Consider the following 13534-nt stretch of genomic DNA (forward strand, 5'->3'; position numbering starts at 1 on the left):
CCACTCACAATATACAGTACACATAGAACAGAAATGTCACAATATAAGGCTGATTAGTAATTAATACAGATAATTATCACATAGCAGCACAGAAACCAGTGCAATTAGCATCAGAATCTAAGGATCAGCCCTGTATCATCAGCTTATATTACAGACAAACCTCATTTTTTGCTGGATAATTAGTGACGAGCCCTAAGCTTAGCTTCTCAACAGCTGCTCAGAGCCCACTGAGCATGTGAGTGTCACAGACACTTTCCAAGATGGTGACCCCCTGTGACAAGTTTGAAGTCCTGGATCATTGCTGCTATTGACAAGCTGAAACTTTAGGCTGGTGCAATAAGTTCAGTATATGAAAGATGGCATTTTTAGCCATGTACATTCTTAGGGTTTAGTTCTCCTTTAAGCAATCATACTCACTAGGTTTTGCTGCTATTAAGAAGCTGAAACTTTAGGCTGGTATAATAAGTTTTAATAATAATAAGTTTTATAAAATATGGCATTTTTAGACATATTTGTAGGGTTGAGTTGAATGAGTTGAGTTGAATGATCTGAAGGGTCAGGTCTGACTTGTAGTCAGCATAACATGTCATCCCAGAGGGCTCTGCACATTCCAATCAGGTTCCTCCATTCTTATGTCAGCAAATCATTACTGAATGAACCTTGCTTCTTGTAAATGGGTAAGGGCCCCAAGAAAAACTGCTGCAACAATATAGGAAGGTTTTTTTTGCTGGGACCAGGGGTTGGTTTTGCTTGTCTTTCTGGCCACACATTTCTTATTAAGAAGGTAGTAGTAGTAAATTAGTACAGGTATCGAACCTGTTATCCAGAATGGGGTTTTTTCGAGTAATAGATCTTTCTGTAATTTTGATCTTAATACCTTATGTCTACAAGAAAATCATGTAAATATTAAATAAACCCAATACACTAGTTTTGCTTTCAGTACAGATTTATTATATCTTAGTTGGGATCAAGTACAAAGTACTGTTTTATTATTACAGAGAAAAAGGAAATCATTTTTAAAACGTAGATTATTTGGATAAAATGGAGTCTATGGGTTACAGGCCTTCCAAAATTCAGAGCTTTCTGGATAACGGGTTGCCAGATAACGGATTCTACTCCCTAGTATTGAAGCTAAGAATTTGATCAACCTATCAACAACACTAAAACCACAAAGTATGATGCCGTTGTGTTGTTGTGTCATTAACAAAAAAAATGTCAACAAGATTTTATAGACATTAAGGGGCCGATTCACTATGGGTACGATAAAATCCTTCGAATCCTTCGAATTTTAATCCAACGATCGAAGGAATATCCTTCGATCAAAAAAAGTTAGGCAAGCCTATGGGGACCTTCCCCATAGGCTAACATTGACTTCGGTAGCTTTTAGATGGCGAACTAGGGGGTCGAAGTTTTTTTTAAAGAGACAGTACTTCGACTATCGAGTGGTCGAATAGCCGAACGATTTTTACTATGAATCTTTTGATTCGAAGTCGTAGTCGAAGGTCGAAGTAGCCCATTCGATGGTCGAAGTAGCCCAAAAAAAACTTCGAAATTCGAAGTTTTTTTACTTCGAATCCTTCACTCGAAGTTAGTGAATCGGCCCCTAACACTAAGGGGGAATTCACAAAAGTGGAGTTTTTGGAATAAAAGTGGTTGTAAACTAGAGTAAAATACTTTCTCCATATTCACAAACAGAAATCTGCCTTTATTCCGACTCAACCGGCACTTTTCATATTTTAGTGAAAGAAAGACAGTTTACGGACACTTTTATGAATTTGTCTTTCAAAATAGAGCAAAAACTTCATTTTTAAAAAAAAATTAAAAATGGAGTAAAGATGAGTATAACGCTTCCCCATGTGTCAGATCAATACTAAAATTACTGCTCTGCTTTGGTTCAGCCAATCATCATTTCACCCCTCTTGTATGTGACGCATTGGGGAATTATTATCATATTAATAGAGATTAGCATTTTATAGTCAGGGCACAAGTATCTGTCAAACCCTATAGGTGTAAAAGCCTCATTAACAAAACAAGTAAAACACTGATTAAACAAAAAAAGTGTATTTTATACATTTGATATGTAAAAAGTTTTTAACTCACATTTGAATTATTTTACTAGTTTTATCTTAATGAATATTAGCAATTTGAGCTAATATATTATCTAAAGGAAAAGTAAAGTCTCCCAGACATTTTTTAGTTTTAGCAGCACTGAGACACTTGACTAAGACTAAGATAATAAAACATATTTCTGATACAAATCCCTATATTATACAAAATAGCATTTATTGTATTTAGACCCGTATATCTTGTTACAGAAGTGGAATTACACAAACATGTAGGCAGATTTAGAAAGCCCGAGTTATCCTGAAAAAAAATGATGTATAATTTTCCTAGGTAAAATAAACCCCTCCCCCAAAATCTCCAGTTTGATGGCTGACTGACAGAGCTAAAGACAAATTCAGAAAAAATGTCTTTAAAATGTCGTGCAAAAGACAAATTTGGAAAACTCTTTTCAAAAGACAAATTCACAAAAATCGAGATAGAGGTTTGTGAATTTGGTGGGAAATCCGACATTTTGATCTCCACTTTTATTCTGTCTCAGTATCACCACTTTTGTGAATTACCACCTAAGAGGCAGATGTAGCAAGTTTTTACAGAGATTCAAATTTTTTACTCTAAAACTCACAAACTCTAATGAGATGATGACAGTACCTTGAACTTTCAAGATTTATAAAATACAAAAAAAAAATCAAACTATTGGCAAAATGTAAGAAATTTTTTTTAAATCAGGTTTTTCCATTTTTTTAAGTTCCTAGAGTTATTGTAAAGAATAAGTTGATTGATAAATTTTTAGTCTATCAAGTTTTATCGAGAATTGAGAATAATCTCACATTCGAGTTTGGTGAGTTTTCAAGTGTTTTTTTACTTATTATTTATACTTGTGATAAATAGACTTGTTAGACAACTCACTGTTATTTTACTGTCACTTTCTGCCCATAAAAATTCTGCTGTTGAGAAATGCTCCAGAAGGTGCAACAGTTGGAAATTGTCCAGCTCACAGAAGACTTTGCATATGCGTGACTATAACCAACGTGTGACCTGAAAACACTTTCTATGAAATTTGTGAGCTCTCTGATTATGTGATGGGAATTGTACATCCGCTTTGCCTCCGCACAACAAGCACTAATTAGAAAATCGCTTTCAGCGATCTTAACACTTAAGTGTTGAGTGGTGACAATTAAAGGATTTAATCAGGACTGTGTTTCAGCCTGTGCTGTTTGCACATGTCGAATTGCAGTTTCCCTTGGAGGGATAATTTAATATCAAAAGAACAATTAGGCTTTATAAGGCGGTACACATCACTCATTGACAGTAGAGCTGTCATTATCCCTTCAACTTTAATACTTCTGTGCAGCAGTTGTACAGCCTGTGGCGCTGAGTTTCTGAAAGCCCACTTCATGTTCAATCTCTTCTTTCACCTTTGGCTTTGATGAAACTTGGTCTTCTCCACTGGCTGAAATATGGCTGTCAGGGTAGTAGCCTCATTGGCTCATTTACTGTTCCCAACACAGTGGACAAAATGCTAATTGGCCTCTTTTTTCACTTTGCCCACGGCATGGAGCATTGTGCAAATAGCCACAGGCCTTTTATGCTCTGTTTCCGTTGCAGAAACCAGAGGACTGCGCCATGAATGGAAAACTGCCTATCTAGGCAACTCTCTATTTAAAAGGGAAGGTGGAAAGGTAGGCGCACCCATCACATCTATTACATAATATCTTGTGTGTCATTCAGAAGTGCAAGGTATGGAGCGGTAATGGGCACAGCCCTCAGTGGGAACCCTGTCCAACTGGCACTGCACTTGCAACTGAGCACCAGAATTTCATCAGTCAGTACAGAGGGGCGCAAGTTCTTCTAGAATAAGTACTTGTGCACCCTGCTACCAGTTTGTTCCCATTTAGCAAATAATCAATAAGACTTGAAGAATAACTGACTTCAAATATGTATTAATGCAAAATCATCAAAGCAAATATCATCAAAACACGTGATTTTTAAAATAAAAATATTGCATTAGAACATACCACAAGGCAGTGTCCTCCATCTGTCTGCATACCTCACGTCAGCCACTCCCTCTTGTGTTTCGCACCACTGGGAGCTTCATCAGATGAGGTGCTCCTATGAGATCACATACTCAGGTTTGTTGCAGCTTCCCTTGTGTTGCTTTTCTGGCATATGTACCTCATTTATGGATTGATGCTGGGCTATGGACATAATTGTCTTGGAAAACTGGGAAATGGTATTGACTCGAGTATAAGCCTATACTATATACTTGCTATATAAGTGAAACAGAAAGTTATCAAAGATCGGTGCACTCACGATTGAAAGAGTTAATTGCCGGTACATAATAAAACATAAAATATAGTGTAGCATGCTTCTTTCTAGGGGTTAATGAAACATCGGATCTACTCGCAAAATAGATTCTTGAATCTCGGCTTATCACGCAGTTGATATCGTAATGGTGCAGGGGAGAACCAGTTTTCTTATATGTCTGGAAAAGAAGCTCTAATAGTGTAATATTGCCAGAGCTCAATATCAGAGCTCAATGCGCGATAAGGAACACCAAGATGGAGGCAGGAGATTTCTCTTTCACTTAACGGGACCGACACGGAGGTGAGAGGATCCGGTCACGTGCCTGTAAAACCCTGACGAAACACGCTGAAGTAGAGACGCCGCTGCCCTGTCCCTGGACCTGTCGAGACGGAGAAGCGGCACATCCAGGAGGACAATTCACGAGCTCCAGCAATATTACACTATTAGAGCTTCTTTTCCAGACATTTAAGAAAACCGGTTCTCCCCTGCACCATTACGATACCAACTGATGTGATTAACCGACATTCAAGAATCTATTTTGTGAGTAGATCCGATGTTTCATTAACCCATGGAAAGAAGCACGATACACTATATTTCGTTATCTTTTTTGGGTGCTGAAAAACTCGGCTTATACTCGAGTTTATACGGTACTATATAAGAAGTCATATGCAGGAATGCAATGTAAAGATTTCCCCAATCCAGTAACCTATATCAAGCAATCAGCAGTTAGCCTTTACTGGTATGACTAGGTGCTATGGTTAAATGGACTGTAAAAAACTAGCCTTACAGCAGTTTAGTAGTGAGCTGAAACAGCTTCATCTGGCCACCTATAGTACGAATAAGAGTGTTGTTTTGCTAAGATGAATTTGGGGTAGGGATGAGTGAAATATTTTGCCTTGTTTGGCTGAGAAAAAACACCCATAAACTATAATAGATAGTAAAAAAAATGTTGACTTCGGTGCATTTAGTGGCTTTTTTGCTATTTCGCAAATTTTTTGGTGAAGCCAATTGGGTCAGATTGACCATCACTACAGCCAGTACAATAATTACCTTCTTGCTCATAATCCATCCGCCATCTCGGCAGTATCTTTTTTAAAAAGGCTGCTGTTACATGGCACAAGAATTGTTCTCCTATAATTATTCTTTTCTTGCATGTGTACTAAAGCCTTCACATCTTGAATACGCAATGACCTGTAGTTTTAAAAAGAAATGTAATTAGAATATGGTGCATGAATCATAGGCACTGATTCACTCTTTAATTACAGTGACTGGTGTTTCCATAGGCCTCACAGGAAAGTTTCTGCTGGGGAGGGGCAGGTTATACAGATGAAAAGTAGGGGTATCGCAAACAAAGAGCGTTTATTTTCCTTCAATACAAAAGTAATAATGTGATTGTGTTTATGTTAACATAGATAGACCGAGAACAGATATATTGATAGATAGATCTATCGATCGATAGATAATCGATAGATAGATAGATAATCAATAGATAATTGATAGATAGATAGATAGATAGATAAGTAATCGATAGATGATAGATAGATGATAGATCGAGAGATAGATAGATAAGTAATCAATAGATAGATAGAGAGATAGATAAGTAATCGATAGATAGATGATAGATAGATAATAGATAGATAAGTAATCAATAGATGATTGATAGATGATAGGTAGATAGATAGACAGATAGATAGATGATAGATAAGTGATTGATAGATGACAGATAGATGATTAATAGGTAGATGATGGATGAATAGATAGGTTATTAATAGATAGATAGATAGATAAAAAAATTACTAGATAGATGATAGATAGATACTGTAGATAGATAGATAGATAGATAGTTAGATAGGTGATTAATAGGGAGATAGGTGATAGATGAATCGATAGATGATTAATAGGTTGATACTGTAGATGATAAATAGATAATAGCAATAGACAGTTAAACAGGTAATATACTGTAGCTGATGGTAGATGTAACATAGTTAATAGATCAATAGATTATAGGGACAGATAAATTGATATATAGATAGACAGGGGCATTTATGGATACGTTTGTATATCTGGTGGGGCATCCCTGCTATATACTGTTGAAATGAGATCTCTGAGCATGAATTGCTTTGAGGTTTTCCTGTTTTCTTTTCCCAAAACAATGTGTAGGCAGGCACAGGGGAGATTTCCGTGCAACAGGAACACTTATGATTGATTCTGAAGGTCAGTGACGTTTGTTGCTGTGGCTTAGCAGTGGGGGGGCTGTTTTCTGGCTGCCATCCAATAGTCAAACCAGGCGGCAATGCGAAAACAGCCCAGGCTTGTAAAGCTTGTTTTGAAGCAATGCACTCACTAGTATGACAGGCTGGAATGTACTGGTACCTGATGCATTCATTGTCACTTCTGTTGCTAAGGCCATTACTTAGCCATGCTGTCTGCACAGTTGCCTGGTTAAGGATTCCAACAGCTTATATACTGTGATCCCCTTAATCCTTCATGGGTCTGAAGTCATTTTTCATCAATTGTATTCACCTTACTCATTTCAAACACCCCCTCCTTCCTCTGTGTCAGCAGGTGAGTCTGTACTAAATCTTCTTATTGACAGAAATGTCTTAGGGCCCTTTTTAAGGCACACGTTTACCTTGATCTGTATCATTGGGGCTGTTTGTACACAGGGACACAGCTGTAAAGAAAACACTAAATATACAGCTAGTATCATATTCAGAAGAACTTGTATGATTTCCTCTAGAAAGGAATATGGTCTGCTTCTTATACACTATTATACTATTCCTGTATGAATAAATGTATGTAGGCAGTCAGCTATATCCCCCATTACATAGGAAGTCCACATCTAGGTTAGAAGTGCTCACTGAGGCAGGGGTTTTCTGTTGGCCCAGTGGTGTCATGTGGTATTCAGTTTTGTATAATGGGGAGTGGATACCAGGATTAGGTCAATTCGGGTGCCGGACCTTAGTGTACCCAACCCACTCTCAAGCACCGGAGCATTGGGAAGTCCCCAGTGCTCCTAAGGGATGCGGCCTTGGTCTGTTGGAGGAGGGTAATTAGTGCCAGTGAGCCTGAGGCCTCAGTAAGAAGACGGAAGAGAGAACCTCAGAGTTTAGGAGAAGCAACCTGTCGCGTTTGGCACCCTAACTCCAGAACCAATGCTAGGCTCCCTAGTCTCGGCTCTTGCTTCTGCCTTTAACAGCCACCTTTCACCTCGGGAGGAGCCCTCAGCTAATTGGATGCCTCCAGATCTTACTAAGAGAGGTGCAAAGCTAAAGGTTCTGACTGAGCAAAGGGGCATTTCACCAAGGATACTGGATGGAAGACAACACAGCTTGGAAGACAGACCAGACAATGTAGCCTAGACGAACAGGCTGGGACAGCACAAGCAGGGTTAAGAATAGAAAAACTGGCCGGAATCAGGATTGGAGAGCGTAGAATAGTCAGACAGGGCGGAATCAGGATTAGAGAATGTAGAGTAATCAGACAGGCTAGGGTCAGCTAGGAGAGGTCAGATTGGAGAGTTCAGAATAGTCAGGCAAGGCAAGGTTCAATAACCAGAAGATCAATAAGATACACTTAGAAATAGCACCAGGAACAAGCTAAATAGAACCTAATAATGGGCAATGAATCTTCATTCAAAACCCCTTTAAATACTTTGAATTTCGCGCCATTGCACCAGAAGCTTGCTGCCGCGTGCGCCATAGGAGAACCGGCGCTGAAGGAGACAGGACGCATGTGGAGGGTAAGCCACTAGACCACCAGAAAAACTATTCGTTACACAACCTCTTAAAGCACAGTAGCACCAAAGAATGACATTTTTTAAAGGAATAACAATGTTATGCACTGTTGTTACCCAGCACTGGGAAAACTGCATACCTCCCAAACGTCCATTTTTTTCGCGGAACAGTCCAAATTTTGCAGCTCAACCCGCAGTCCTGGATTGTTACTGAGATGTCTGGCCTTTCTCTTTGATCTACTGCATTGAACAGCCAGAAAAAATTACAAAGTTTCTAAAACTGAGGCTTTTGGCAGAATGTCCAGAATGGCAGGTGCACTTAGATACATTTGTAATTTTTTAAGATAGGCAAAGATACAATTGTATCTATTTAAGATAGGCAAGTCTCTTGGGAAAACTGTGACTTACAATTCACCTTCATTAGAAAAACTGTTATAACACATAAAACCTGAACCCTAACCCCCGGAAATGTGTTCAATATCCATAACCTGCCAAATATTGTAAAAAGGATGTGGTATTTAGGGGGTGTGGCCATAAAATGAGCATAGTCCATAAAATGTCACCGCGCGGCAAATGGTTTTCTCCCTCATTCTGTTTTCCAAATGTTAGCAGGTATGAAACTGGTGTGTTTGCTTTAGAAAGACTACAGTAGTTTGTATAAACAAGCTGTGTAGCCATGGGGGCAGCCATTCTAGCTGGAAAAAATGAGAAAAATGCACAGGTTACACAGCAGATAACAGATAAGCTCTGCAGTATAAAATGAGATTCTTCAGAACTTATCTGTTATCTACTGTGTATCCTGTGCTTGAATGGCTGCCCCAATGGCTACACAGCAGCTTGTTTATATAAACTATAGTAGTACGTATCTGTTATCTACTGTGTAACCTGTGCTTGAATGGCTGCCCCCATGGCTACACAGCAGCTTGTTTCTATAAACTATAGTAGTACTTATGTGTTATCTACTGTGTATCCTGTGCTTGAATGGCTGCCCCCATGGCTACACGGCAGCTTGTTTATATAAACTATAGTAGTACTTAAGTGTTATCTACTGTGTATCCTGTGCTTGAATGGCTGCCCCCATGGCTACACAACAGCTTGTTTATATAAACTATAGTTGTTCTTATCTGTTATCTACTGTGTATCCTGTGCTTGAATGGCTGCCTCCATGGCTACACAGCAGCTTGTTTATATAAACTATAGTAGTACTTATCTGTTATCTACTGTGTATCCTGTGCTTGAATGGCTGCCCCCATGGCTACACAGCAGCTTGTTTATATAAACTATAGTAGTACTTATCTGTTATCTACTGTGTATCCTGTGCTTGAATGGCTGCCTCCATGGCTACACGGCAGCTTGTTTATATAAACTATAATTGTGTTTTTGAAGCAAACTCACCAGTTTTACTAGCGCAGGACAACACTACATTATATTGTCATTCCTTTAAAACACTTTAATTTTTTGGTGTTACTGTTTATTTAAAGGAGGTTTAGTTGGAGTGAGGAACAATCCAAGCTAGGAGTGACAGCTAGGCTACAATGAAGTGAATGGGCTCCAGCAGGTTGTAGGACGGCATCAACTAGACAATGCTGTCCTCGATCGTAAGAAAAATCAAGCCTGCCCGATAGATATCAGGTCGATTCTTGGTCTAAAGGGTCGATATTGGCAGATTTAATATGCCCGTGTATGGCCACCTTAAGAATCTATGTAGAAGCACTTTCCATTCCACATTAGAGAGGCATAACTAACTCGTAGCATTGACTGCAATGGTTTATCCCAAATAAGCTTTACATAAATAAATGTATGTGTTTCTTATTCTGCTTTTAAATATATCCTCTACCTCATCTGTTCCAGAATTGCTCTGTTTTGACAAGATTATATTTAGCTCTTGGCTGTAAATTTCAATTTACCAAACAGTGTTTAAAGTTCTGTTTCTGCCAGTAAAGCAATGCAATTGTTGGCTCATCAGAATAGGAAAATAAAGTCCTGTAAGCCGTTGCCGTGCTTATGATTTCTAAAATACTGCTGTGCAGTCCAACAGCCGAGATTTAGTGTGGCCACCGCCATCTGTTAGCCAAGTAACTGTACTTGTTTTTGTCAAATCAAACTAGACAATTTACATTACATCAGTATAGTGGTTATCACACATATTTAGCCAGTGTTGGTGGTTGTTTAGTAGGCAGCTTTTTTTTGTATGTTTAATTATTTAAAGTCTAAATAGACCTTTTAAAATAATTGAATGTAAAATTGATGAGAGTGCTATTCTTAGAACGTATGCAATGTTCCAAGATATTAAAGGAAACATGCAGTGTTAATATGAATGAATTTAGATACAACTGCGCCACCTGCTGGTCATTTTCCAATCATTATGACCACCAAGTAGTCAAGGAAGTTGTCAGGAGAAAGAAAGAGGCTGCTCTAATTTTCTTCTGGTTAGGAAAGATTTGAGTAAGGTTTCTAATTGTTTTTCCTAAGAAGAAGAAAATCAGAGCAGCCTCTTTCTCCTGACAACTTTCTTGACTGAGAACTGCATTGATTCAGTGATTGCACTTTATCTCCTGCTGGATCTTCCTAGGCTCCAGTATGATTGAATATTTGGCCCAGGGGTAAAACAATTCAATTGTTCACATTTTTTTCAGCATTTTTAAAGTATTATTATCATTGAAATGGCCTTGCAGAAGCAATTTAAGGGGATTATGTTCTAAAATCCTGAATAATTTGTGATTTTTTTAAAAATAAAATCAGACTTTTAAAAAAACAAAACAAATTTTTGTTGAATTTATTAAACCCCGAGGATGGGGTCTGAAAAGTCCAAAATAGAAAATCCGGCATCTCAGACCTGTTATGCTTGCATATAAACCAATGGGAGAAGTCCCAATGATTTTTTGATGTGCGCTGGGTTTCATGCAATACCCCACAAAGTATTTCGGGGTTTTCAGGCAAAAAAAAGCATGAGAAATTGGAGTTTTCGAGTGAAAAAGTTTAAAAAAAAGTGTGGGCGTCTGATTTTTTTCCGCAAAGCAAATTTTCGGGAAAATGTAATGATAAATAAGTGTAAAAAACCCCCAGCGGATTTGATAGGCGTTTGTAGCAGAAAATGTTTGAACAATTCTAACTAAAAATCGTTCGACTATTCGACTGTCTCTTTAAGAAAAAACTTTGACCCCCTAGTTCGCCACCTAAAAGCTACCAAAGTCAATGTTAGCCTATGGGGAAGGAAAAAACTTCGACCCCCTAGTTCGCCACCTAAAAGGTACCAAAGTCAATTTTAGCCTATGGGGAAGGAAAAATCGTTCGATCGATGGATTAAAATCCTTCGATATTCGAAGTCGAAGGATTTAACTTTGACAGTTGAATATCGAGGGTTAATTAACCCTTGATATTCGACCTTAAGTAAATTTGCCCCAAAGTGTTTAAAAGTACCATTTGTGCCATTACCCTAATATGTTTTAATTTTAATTAAAGTGTTCTGTTCTTGCTTTATATTATGTATCATATTATGTATCCATTCTGTAACTTATTTTAATATAGTATATGTGCTCCTTTTTCTATCCTTAGATAACATGCTACAACCCGAAGTACAGTTACTCATGAACAAATTCAAGACCAGTCACGTGTAAAGAAGTTCTGCACCCTCCTTTCCTTCTGCCATGTTCTGTGGCTCTCAACACAACGAGGGTTTGTCTTCATGAAGATTCCCAATCTTGGTAATGTGATGAATAAATTTGAGGTCCTTGGGGTTGTAGGTGAAGGTAAGTTTACTCCATGTACTTGAGTTTATGTTCGCTTCCATAAAACAAACAGGAAGTTTTATTGCCTCTTAAAAGAGTGGTTCCTCTTCAAACAACTAATTGTTTTCAGCTAGATCACCAGAAATAACGACTTTTTCCAATGACTTTCCATTTTCTATGTGTGACCGTTTTTATAATATTGAAATGTAAAGTGTAATATTTCACCTTCTGAAGAAGCTCTGGGAGGGTTGCCGACCCTGTAAACTGTTCTAAATGTATACATTTAATTGATACATTTCTTATCTTTGTCCCTACTGAGTACAATCTCTTGAGTTTTATTACAGGCAGCTGTTAGAATTGATACAATAGTTGCTAATACTCCAGAGATGCTTCTCAGAAATGTATCAACTAAGGGGCCCATTTACTTAGTTCGAGTGAAGGAATAGAGGGGAAAAAAGTTTGAATTTCGATGGTCGAATATGACTACTTCGACCATCGAATGGGCTACTTCGACCTTCGACTACGACCTTCGAATCTAAAAATCGTTCGACTATTCGACCATTCGATAGTCGAAGTACTGTCTCTTTAAAAAAAAACTTTGACCCCCTAGTTTGCCACCTAAAACCTACCGAGGCCAATGTTAGCCTATGGGGAGGTCCCCATAGGCTTCCTATCAATTTTTTGATCGAATGATAATCCTTTGATCGATGGATTAAAATCCTTCGAATCGTTCGTTTCGAAGGATTTAATCGTTCGATCGAACGATTATTCATTCGATCGTTCGATCCAACGAATTGCGCTAAATCCTTCGACTTCGATATTCGAAGTCGAAGGATTTTAATTCGGCAGTAGAATAGCGAGGGTTAATTAACCCTCGATATTCGACCCTAGGTAAATTTGCCCCGAAATGTTGCAAAATTGTAACAGTTCAGAATCTGCAGCTGAATTACTGAGCTGCCAGACTCAAACACCAGAGACACGAACATTCAACTTTAAACTTAGATTTTGGAAAAATAGTAAAAAAATAAATAATGTAAAGCAAGTGAAAAAAGTCTTTATTTCTGGGGAACAATTTAAAAATAGCTGTGTTGAAAAAAGTGATTGGAAGGTGAACAACCCCCTTTAAATTGTGGACACAACAAAGATAAAGTTATTTATTTCTAGAGGCCAATATAGAACAGAATTAAGTCAACTAGTATATTTACTATTTTCACCTTTTTTTCAAGTGCACCTTATGCATGTAGTTCTCTCTATGAAACTCTTTGTAAACAGATGGTATTTTAGAAATAAACATACAGTTTAATACAATATATACACACCCCTACCAACTAACAAGAACGCAAAATAGTAAGAATAAACATATTTGGAATCTGTATACACCAGGCATATTGCACCTGGGGCTTGAATCTGTTTCGTTTTGCTTTTCCTACCCATCTGTTCATAATATAATTACAGAGTTTTTGCGATTCTTCTGAATGCAGAAAATGCACATCATGTTGTGATATCACTGGGGATGCAGACAGATGCATTATGCTTCCATTTATTTATCTTGTCAATTGTTAAAGGAGAACTAAACCCTACAATTAAATATGGCTAAAAATGCAATCTTTTATATACTGAACTTATTGCACAGCCTAAAGTTTCAGCTTGTCAATAGTAGCAATGATCCAGGACTTCAAACTTGTCACAGGGGGTCACCATC

General features: G+C 37.9%; 1 protein-coding gene across 9 annotated transcripts in view; it reads left to right on the top strand.

The window, feature by feature from the left end:
• cdkl5.S (cyclin dependent kinase like 5 S homeolog) overlaps positions 1-13534 on the top strand; it is a 177788-nt gene that overhangs the window by 60330 nt on the left and 103924 nt on the right. For 8 of the 9 annotated variants that reach the window (XM_041583556.1, XM_018249045.2, XM_018249048.2 and 5 more), the window contains one exon: positions 11660-11853. In XM_041583556.1, coding sequence (XP_041439490.1) covers positions 11790-11853 — 64 coding nt within the window. In that variant the 5' untranslated portion in view covers positions 11660-11789. Of the gene's footprint in view, positions 1-3674; positions 3744-11659; positions 11854-13534 lie in introns of those variants that run through there. The other variant, XM_041583557.1, reaches the window with a different exon arrangement.

Source organism: Xenopus laevis, chromosome 2S (genome assembly GCF_017654675.1).
Source record: "Xenopus laevis strain J_2021 chromosome 2S, Xenopus_laevis_v10.1, whole genome shotgun sequence".
NCBI lineage: Eukaryota > Metazoa > Chordata > Amphibia > Anura > Pipidae > Xenopus > Xenopus laevis.